At 40.1% G+C, this 10,803-nt stretch overlaps 1 protein-coding gene across 1 annotated transcript in view; it reads right to left on the reverse strand.

The window, feature by feature from the left end:
• Positions 1-998: 998 nt before the first annotated feature.
• LOC137615041 (trichohyalin-like) overlaps positions 999-10,803 on the reverse strand; it is a 40,981-nt gene continuing 31,176 nt past the window's right edge. Inside the window, exons 3-7 of the mRNA XM_068344673.1 lie at positions 9,589-9,746; positions 4,518-8,741; positions 3,701-4,088; positions 2,823-2,878; positions 999-2,309 (exon numbers count right to left, since the gene is read on the reverse strand). Coding sequence (XP_068200774.1) covers positions 2,207-2,309; positions 2,823-2,878; positions 3,701-4,088; positions 4,518-8,741; positions 9,589-9,734 — 4,917 coding nt within the window. The 5' untranslated portion in view covers positions 9,735-9,746 and the 3' untranslated portion in view covers positions 999-2,206. The remainder of the gene's footprint in view (positions 2,310-2,822; positions 2,879-3,700; positions 4,089-4,517; positions 8,742-9,588; positions 9,747-10,803) is intronic.

The raw sequence follows: 10,803 nt of genomic DNA on the forward strand, positions 1-10,803 counted from the left end.
TACCTGCTGGCAGGGCGGGGCTCCCCCCTTCCTGCTGGCAGGGCGGGGCTCCCCCCTTCCCGTTGGCAGGTCGGGGCGCCCCCCTTCCCGCTGGCAGGGCAGGGCTCCCCCTTCCTGCTGGCAGGGCGGGGCTCCCCCCTTCCCGCTGGCAGAGCGGGGTTCCCCTCTTCTCGCTGGCAGGGCGGGGCTTCCCCCTTCCCGCTGGCAGGGCGGGGCTCCACCCTTCCCGCTGGCAAGGCGGGGCTCCCCCTTCCCGTGGGCAGGGCGGGGCTCCCCCCTTCCCGCAGGTAGGGCGGGGCTCCCCCCTTCTCGCGGGCAGGGCGGGACTCCCCTATTCCTGCTGGCAGGGCAGGGCTCCCCCCTTCACGCTGGCAGGGCGGGGCTCCCCCTTTTCCGCTGGAAGGGCGAGGCTCCCCCCTTCCCGCTGGCAGGGCGGGGCTCCCCCCTTTCTGCTGGCAGGGCGAGGCTTCCCCCTTCCCGCTGGGAGAACGGGGCTCCCCCGGTAAGGGCGGGGCTCCCCCCTTCCCGCTGGCAGGGAGGGGCTCCCCCCTTCCCGCTGGCAGGGCGGGGCTCCCTTTCCCGCTGGGAGGGCAGGGCTCCCCCCTTCCCGCTGGCAGCGCAGGGCTCCCCCCTTCCCGCTGGCAGCGCGGGGTCTCGCCTTCCCGCTGGCAGGACGGGCTCCCCCCTTCCCGCTGGCAGGGCGGGAAGGGGTGATAGGTGGCATCAGTGGTTTAGATGTGCTAGAAACTCCTGTGTTTAACTGTACGTTCTGTTAAAACGCATTGTTCCTCTGTTGAATTGTGCAGATATTTAATTGAGGCGAGTAGATTTGTATTGATTAGCTCGTGTAGTCCTATATAACCCTCTGTTGCAAATTACCTTATATATCAAATAGGCCTCCTAGTTGGTTAAAAACATTTCCTCAAATCAACTTGTTTAAAAACTTGTACACAAATCTAACTGGCTTTTCAAGGGTAATGAAATTAGATAGACGTGGCATCAGGTTTTGTATTATATCGTTGAATATATACACAAGAACATTTCATTTATAATGGTTATGTGAATACTGTAATATATTATTCCATAGTGTTTTAATATAGTTTTCAATACATACATTGTAAATATGGAATACTGCCATGAAATAACTTTTAGTCATATTTGCCTTTGATATAATTGTGAAACACCAACATGAAATTCAGCAGATATGGCATCATCACACAGTCTAAAAGTCTAGCTAAACATCGTTGAATGTTCCTTCTTAAATCTAGAGACAATTATACATATCCCACAAAGTTAAAGTGTTTTTCATTTTTATATTAACATGCATAGATTGAATTTAGTCTACGTGTCTAATCTACGCTACTGTCATCAGTATGACGGATCACTTCCACGAGCAACACTGAAATCAATTTTGATCAATCTTTATCATTCGTTGAGGGTGTTCAGTAACGTCTCTTTTAATAATTTTATTTCAAAACTAAAACTAAAATATGATTTTTGGAAAATATGAAAGATAGAGATACACATATAGATAAATAAACGTATAAATAATTGATTGGCTTATAATCCTTTTATCAAAAATAAGATTAGTGATTTTCTGTTTGGTGAAAAAATAATTGACAACTAAAGATATGTTAGTCGGATGAATAATGAATTGATTTTAGCTCATCTATAATGGGTCTGGGTGGAACGATTCAGAGTCGCTTGCAGCAGAGGCTACCATTTACTGAGAGCAGTTTGTTCAGAGTCAAAACCGTGCGCAAGTCGTCTTCCAGTGTTGGCGGAATGAAGCTATTTGCTGAGATCTTGTAGCATGAATTACAATATGAGTAGGACTATGTAGTATGAGTAAAACTGTTCGTTGTAACTCTGTAGCACGAATGGATGAAACGCTGAAAGTGGTTATCCATTCCTGGTGAATTAATTACACTGTTGAAATGCCGCGTGACGATTTTCTAATCATTATTTCTTATATAAATAGCTGATTATTTCGATCATATGAAGGCATTTACCTCTACAAAATAGGACTATTGCTATGTAACTAGTCATAAAATATTGCACATGCAACGTCCGATTACATCTTATAAATAAATGATGAATCATTTATTGCCGTGAGATTCACAGCAAACAGCACGAGTCGAGGGGATGACAATGATGAATGGCAACAAGAAAAAAAAAAATCGGTTGTGAAGATCCGGTTGCAGTCCTAGCAGGCTGCAAGTCTAGAAGCGTGATTGTTATGCGTATTATACAAAGCAAACGTCGCCAGACCCGTCCACATCCCTGTCAGTAGCATGTCTCCGATCCTCCTGAAAAATAAGAAATAGTGTTGTAATATAACGTGTATCCCGCCATATTTTAGCATCTGTGTCAAATCGGAATTTCTGAAGTTGTGCGTGATTGTTTCATGCAACACTTCCTTTTTTCTTTTCTTTACATGACATATGACTATTGATGCTGCTGTTGGCAAGAAGATGACATGTGTCAAAATGTCCTCGTGTGGCAGTAAATCAAGTATTCAAGAGAGGGAAATTTGAATATTGATAGAGATGTATGTACCATTTCATATTCAAAGCTTATTACTAGACATGATATTTGAATAAAAATAAATATATTAGAACTAAGGAGCAATCCTTTTATGAAAGGGATTTTATCTATCTATTCTTACTGTTGGATAACAATACTGAAAGTTCAATGGGACATCATTGAAAAACAGAAAAGCAAATGCATCTTTAGAAAATCATATAACTTAAGAAGAGGAAAACACGAATACAAACACTGACGTTACATAACGAAGTTGGACAGAAGTATAGACAACTCACCTTTCTTCCTTTTTATAGGAAACGGCTTCGTCAGTAAAGGCGGATATTGGCGATTCCTGGAAAACAAGAAATACTCATTTAATGACTGTCAGGTATATCCTTCATCGCGAGTACAGTATTCTCCTTATTCCTCTATTATTATTACTTACTAAGCTACAACCCTAGTTGGAAAAGCAGGATGATATAAGCCCGGGGGCTCCAACATGGAAAATAGCCCACTGAGGAAAGGAAACAAGGAAAGATAAAATATTTTAAGAACAGTAACGACATTAAAATAAACATTTCCTATATAAACCATAAAAACTTTAACAAAACAAGAGGAAGAGAAATTAAATAGAATAGTGTGCTCAAATGTACCCTCAAGCAAGAGATCTCTAACCCAAGAGATCTAACTTGCACTTTGACTAGTTTATATCTGGAGAAAAGAGCTTCCTAATGATTAGATTGCAGGTTATTTCTCAGTTATTGGTTGGATTAATGTGCTGGGTTTTTTAGGCTACAGCCATGAATTTTAATATGGTTATTACTGCTTACACATTCAAAATGTTTAGCTCATAATTTCTAGTAGCCAATCTGCTTTTATGTTTTAATAGAAGGTGGGTGTAATATCAACATCTGATTTATAAAAACTTGATCATGTAAATGCCAAAGTACTTTTGACTGAAAATATTCTTGAAAATAAAACGTTCTAAGTGGAACCTATTTCTGCATCACAATGGAGTCATCTCATTTTCTTCTTAAGAGATTACTATTTATATAAGAGTTTAATACACATTTTTATGGAAAGTATCAGAAATATAACTTATTTGGAGCTCTCATCTTTCCCCGTGGTTTTCATTATCGTTAGCATACACGTGAAAATTGCATCCAAAACTTACCTTTAAATCCATGAAATACATATGTCTAGATAGAGAGTGAACCTCTTCCCTTAGGTCATCTTCATGATTTTGTTTGTCGCCTGAAGCAGATTTTATTTTCGTATCTGCCCTCCTCTGGTCCAGAGAAGTCATCTTTGTAGCACTTATGAACCTTTCTTCTGATGGAATGAGCCTTCTGGTATCTAGGCGTCTATCTTCAGAAGACATCCTTCTGGCATCTACACGTCTATCTTCAGAAGACATCCTTCTGGCATCTACACGTCTATCTTCAGAAGACATCCTTCTGGCATCTACACGGTTATTTTCAGAAGACATCCTTCTGGCATCTACACGTCTATCTTCAGGAGACAACCTTTTGGCATCTACACGTCTATCTTCAGAAGACATCCTTTGAGCATCTACTCGTCTATCTTCAGAAGACATCCTTCTGGCATTTACACGTCTATCTTCAGAAGACATCCTTCTGGCATCTACACGTCTATCTTCAGGAGACAACCTTTTGGCATCTACACGTCTATCTTCAGAAGACATCCTTCTGGCATTTACACGTCTATCTTCAGAAGACATCCTTCTGGCATCTACACGTCTATCTTCAGGAGACAACCTTTTGGCATCTACACGTCTATCTTCAGAAGACATCCTTCTGGCATTTACACGTCTATCTTCAGAAGACATCCTTCTGGCATCTACACGTCTATCTTCAGGAGACAACCTTTTGGCATCTACACGTCTATCTTCAGAAGACATCCTTTGAGCATCTACTCGTCTATCTTCAGAAGACATCCTTCTGGCATTTACACGTCTATCTTCAGAAGACATCCTTCTGGCATCTACATGTCTATCTTCAGAAGACATCCTTCTGGCATCTACACGGTTATTTTCAGAAGACATCCTTCTGGCATCTACACGTCTATCTTCAGAAGATATCCTTCTGGCATCTACACGTCTGTCTTCAGAAGACATCCTTTTGGCATCTACACGTCTATCTTCAGAAGACATCCTTCTGGCATCTACACGGTTATTTTCAGAAGACATCCTTCTGGCATCTACACGTCTATCTTCAGAAGACATCCTTCTGGCATCTACACGTCCGTCTTCAGAAGACATCCTTCTGGCATCTAGGCGTCTATCTTCAGAAGACATCCTTCTGGCATCTACACGTCTATCTTCAGAAGACATTCTTCTGGCATCTACACGTCTATCTTCAGAAGATATCCTTCTGGCATCTACAAGGTTATTTTCAGAAGACACCTTTCTGGCATCTACACGTCTATCTTCAGAAGACATCCTTCTGGCATCTACACGTCTATCTTCGGAAGACATCCTTCTGGTATCTACACGTCTATCTTCAGAAGACATCTTTCGAGCATCTACTCGTCTAGCTTCAGAAGACATCCTTCTGGTATCTACACGTCTATCTTCAGAAGACATCCTTCTGGCATCTACACCGTTATTTTCAGAAGACATCTTTCTGGCATCTACATGTCTATCTTCAGAAGACATCCTTCTGGCATCTAGGCGTCTATATTCAGAAGACATCCTTCTGGCATCTACACGTCTATCTTCAGAAGACATCCTTCTAGCATCTACACGTCTATCTTCAGAAGGCATCATTCTGGCATCTAGGTGTCTATCTTTAGAATACATCCTTGTGGTATCTACTTGTCTATTTTCAGAAGACATCCTTTTGTCATTTACACGTCTATCTTCAGAAGACATCCTTCTGGCATCTACACGTCTATCTTCAGAAGACATCCTTCTGGCATCTACACGTCTATCTTCAGAAGACATCCTTCGAGCATCTACTCGTCTTTCTTCAGAAGACATCCTTATGGCATCCACACGAACATCTTCAGAAGACATCCTTCGAGCATCTACACGTCTATCTTCAATAGACATAGTTCTGGCATCTACATGTCTATCTTCGGAAGGCATCCGTCTGGTATCTAAGCATCTTTCTTTTGATACAGACATTCTCTTAGTATCTGCATGTCTATCTTCAGCAGTAGACACCCTTCTGGCATCAACACGTCTATCTTCAAAAGACATCCTTCTGGCATCTAGGCGTCTATCTTCAGAAGACATCCTTCTGGCATCTACACGTCTATCTTCAGAAGACATCCTTCTAGCATCTATAGGTCTTTCTTCAGTAGGCATCCTTCTGGCATCTACATGTCTATCTTCAGAAGCCATCCTTCGGGCATTTATTCGTCTATCTCCAGAAGACGTCCTTCTGGAATCTACCTGTCTATCTTCAGAAGACAACCTTCTGGTTTCTACATGTCTATCTTCAGAAGACATCCTTTTGGCATCTACATGTCTATCTTCAGAAGACATCCTGGCATATAGGCGGCTATCTTCAAAAGACATCCTTCTGGCATCTACACGTCTATCTTCAGAAGACATCCTTCGAGCATCTACTCGTCTATCTTCAGAAGCCATCCTTCTGGCATCTACACGTCTATCTTCAGAAGACATCGTTCTTGAATCTGCACGTCTATCTTCAGAAGACATCCTTCTGGCATTTACATGTCTATCTCCAGAAGACATCCTGGCATCTAGGCGTCTATCTTCAAAAGACATCCTTCTGGCATCTACACGTCTATCTTCAGAAGACATCTTTCGAGCATCTACTCGTCTATCTTCAGAAGACATTCTTCTGGCATCTGCACGTCTATCTTCAGAAGACATCATTCTTGAATCTGCACGTCTATCTTCAGAAGACATCCGTCTGGCATCTACACGTCTATCTTCAGAAGACATCCTTCTGGCATCTACACGGTTATTTTCAGAAGACATCCGTCTGGCATCTAGGCGTCTTTCTTCTGATACAGGTTTTCTATTATTGTCCACACGTCTATCTTCAGTAGTGGACATCCTTCTGGCATCTACACGTGTATCTTCAGCAGTAGACATCCTTCTTGTATCTACATGTCTATCTTCAGAAGACATCCTTCTGGCATCTACACGTGTATCTTCAGCAGTAGACATCCTTCTTGTATCTACATGTCTATCTTCAGAAGACATCCTTCTGGCATCTTGGCGTATTTCTTCTGATACAGACCTTCTCTTAGTATCCACACGTGTATCTTTAGCAGAAGACATCCTGCTGGCATCTACATGTCTATCTTCAGAAGACATCTTTCTGGTGTCTACTCGTCTATCTTCAGAAGACATCCTTTTGGCATCTACACGGCTATCTTCAGAAGACATCCTTCTGGCATCTACACGTCTATCTTCAGAAGACATCCTTCTGGCATCTACACGTCTATCTTCAGCAGTAGTCATCCTTCTGGCATCTACATGTTTATCTTTAGAAGAAATCCTTCTGGCATCTAGACGTCTATCTTCAAAAGACATCCTTTTGGCATCTAGGCGTCTATATTCAGCAGTAGACATCCTTTTGTCATCTACACGTCTATCTTCAGAAGACATCCTTCTGGCTTCTATATGTCTATCTTCAGCAGTAGACATCCTTTTGGCATCTACACGTCTGTTTTCAGGAGACATCCTTCTGGTGTCTACTCGTCTATCTTCAGAGGACATCCTTTTGGCATCTTCACGTCTATTTTCAGAAGACAACTTTCTGGTATCTGCTCGCTTATCTACAGAAAACATCCTTCTGGCATCTAGGCGTCTTTCTTCTAATACAAAAATTCTTTTAGTATCCACATGTCTATCTTCAGAAGACAACCTTCTGGCATCTACACGGCTGTCTTCAGAAGACATCCTTTTGGCATCTATACGTCTATCTTCAGAAGCCATTCTTCTGACATCTACATGTCTATCTTCAGCAGTAGTCATCCTTCTGCCATCTACACGTCTATCCTCAGAAGACATCCTTCTGGCATCTAGGCGTCTATCTTCAGAAGAAATCCTCCTGGCATCTACACGTTTATGTTCAAAAGACATCCTTCTGGCATCTAGGCGGCTTTCTTCTGGTACAAACATTCTCTTAGTATCTATATGTCTATCTTTAGTGGCATCAAAGCGTCTTTCTTCTGAAACAGACATCCTCTTACCGTCCATGCGCCTGTCTTCAAGGAAAGATATACTTCTGGAATTTAGTCGTCTTTCTACTGTTGCAGATAACCTCCTAGTAATTACACGTGCATCTTCAGGAGAAGACATTCTTCTGTCATTTAGGCGTCTTTCTTCTGAAGAAAACATCCTCCTGGTATCAAAACGTCTATCTTCAGAAGATATCCTTCTGGTTTCCAGATGTCTTTTTTCTAATACAAGCATCCTCCTTGTATCCTCAGGAGAAATCCTTCTTGTATCAAGGTGTATTTCATTTGTTAGAGACCTTCTCCTGTCATCTAATCTTCTATCTTTAGTAGAAATAAGCCTAATGGATTTTATATGCTTCTCTTCTGATACAACCATTCTTTTGGAATCTACACGTCTATCATCTGGAAGAGAATTCCTTCTTGTGTCTACGCGTTTTTCTTCTGAAGCAAACATCCTTCTGGTGTCTGTGCGCCTGTTCCCAGAAGGAGATAAACTCCTGGCATCTAAACGTCTTTCTTCTGAGGAAGACATTCTTCTGACATCCATACGTCTATCACCAGCAGAAGAAATTCTTCTGTCGTCTAAGCGTCTCTCTTCTGATAGTGATGACCTTGTTACTGCATGGACTTCTTCAGCACCATATGTCCTTCCAGTGTCCATGTGTTGCTCCTCTGAAGGAGACGTCGCTCTTACATTCATACGTCTTTCGGCAAGACGCACCATCCTCCTGGAGGTCCTTTGGTGTTCTTTTTCGGAAAAATGGATGTCATTTTTGCTTTTCTTTACACCTTTAACAATGTAATGATATTGTTCCTGACTGCCCTCATGGAAATGGGTGTTGGCAACCACATTACGTTCTGTACTGAAGGATCCTTTCAGGTTGTGTCCCTCCCATCGTTTGAGTAGCTGCGAGTCCAAACTTACAGGTTCCTGCCAAGGGGATTTGTTTCCAATTAACCTTACACCAGTGGAAGCTGCTGTAAAGTGTCCTAGGTCTTCTATATCTTTCAGAGCATCGGTGGTCTTATAGCTGAAAGAAAGACAATCTCAATTGTAATGACAGTTGCCTTGAAAAGGTAGTTTGAAAAACTCATGATTTCAATAATACTTATCATATTCGTTATATGGGCAATGCCTAATACACTATGAAATATTATCATGGGAGACATTAATAATAATGATTAAAGCTCTTTATCATGGTTAAACTATGCATCCAGGTGTTCATGTGCGCCTGATTATGCAAATGTGACGGTGAATTTACATATGCAAAACAACTGTATGAAAACACAGTCATTATAAGACAACATCTGTGGATAAGATGACTAACACTATCCGATCGTAGTTGAAATATGCTGGCATTTATTTAAACATACTTTATAAGAATCTAACAAGTGCATGAAATGCTTTATGAATGTCTGAATATGAAGACGGTGGAAATTTCTAAATAAAAAGAAATGTATTTTGTATTGAAAGAGACTTACAGATGAATTCAACAAAGAGTTCTGTATTATATGACAATTAAGGTTAAATTTAAACATTATTAGAGATGAATTAAAGTGAGAGTTCTGTATTTTAAGACAATCAAAGTTTAATTTCTATCATTATTAGCGATTAATTCAACTGAGAGTTCTGTATTTTATGAGAATTAAGGTTAGCTTTAAACATTATCAGAGATAAATTCAACTGGGAGTTTTGTATTTTTGCTTAATTAAGGTTGAATTTTAATATCACGAGTAATTTGTTTTCATACGATAGGCTAACATACTGAGCAGAAGCGTTAAAATTTCAAAATAAATTATGGACATTTCTTCCGGAATTTCATGTATGCTGTATATCGTGACTGGAAATCTCCAGCCTTCTTGGTACCTTTTACTTACCCAGTGTCAGCCGGAGGGTGGTGTGAAGCCTCCGTAGAGTTAAGCGAGGATCTAAACGCCGAGACCACCTGTGCATGGGAGCTAATGGTAGAGACGAGTGCCACCGCCACCAAGAGAGCCCGTCTGGCCCTGGCCGCCTTTATCATCACCTCCAGCGCCTACAGTAGTCAGGGGAGGGAAAATTTCGTTTAAATTTACATTGTTTTTCTAAAAGTTAAGCTTGGAATTATTGAAATAATGTTGGGTTATTATGTGGAGAGAGGGGAAGAGAGAAGTTGAAATGGAGGGGGGGGGAGTGATAAAGGAAAAACCTCTTGCTGATGTTATATGAACATCTTTGATAAAGAAAATTCAGAGAAGAGAGAAGGTACGAGTCTAAAAACACAATGTTTATATAGATTTTCATAACAAAGACTGTCATTTATCAACCTATAATACAATACATACAATGCGCACATACATATATACAATGTACATAAATCATATATATATATATATATATATATATATATATATATGTATATATATATATATATATATATATATATATATATATATACATATATATATATATATATATATATATATATATATATATGAGTGTGTATGTATATACAGTGTATATAAGTATATATATATATATATATATATATATATATATATATATATATATATATATATAGATGTAGATATATAATCGGGAAATGATTTTGATTTTGCACCAATGTATGTACGTATGTCTGTGATGTAGGGATGTAACCCAGGAGTCAAGAGAGCCGAAGAATTTAAAAGCCTGTGACCAACAAATGTTATATGAATTATTGAACTACCAAGACAAAATGGAGTTATTGAAATAAATATGTATATATATACATATATATATATATATATATATATATATATATATATATATATATATGTGTGTGTGTGTGTGTGTGTGTGTGTGTGTGTGTGTGGTACTTGGACATGTTTTTCTGCGTTTAGAATGAATATACAATGTCTTCGTGGCGTCCAAAGATGATATGCTTCTCTTCGGAGAGACTGTCCTGCAGATGGTTTTCTGGATAACAGCAGGAATACATTTACTTTTCTCCATCATTTTACTGTTTGGTGTCGACACGTGTTTCGGATCACTCTGCGACCCTTCTTCAAGGACTACATTGAGTGTTGGAACTATATTTTAATATAAAGGTTATTCTACTGAAAATTTGATAC

The sequence above is a fragment of the Palaemon carinicauda genome, chromosome 21, assembly GCF_036898095.1.
Source record: "Palaemon carinicauda isolate YSFRI2023 chromosome 21, ASM3689809v2, whole genome shotgun sequence".
Lineage (NCBI taxonomy): Eukaryota > Metazoa > Arthropoda > Malacostraca > Decapoda > Palaemonidae > Palaemon > Palaemon carinicauda.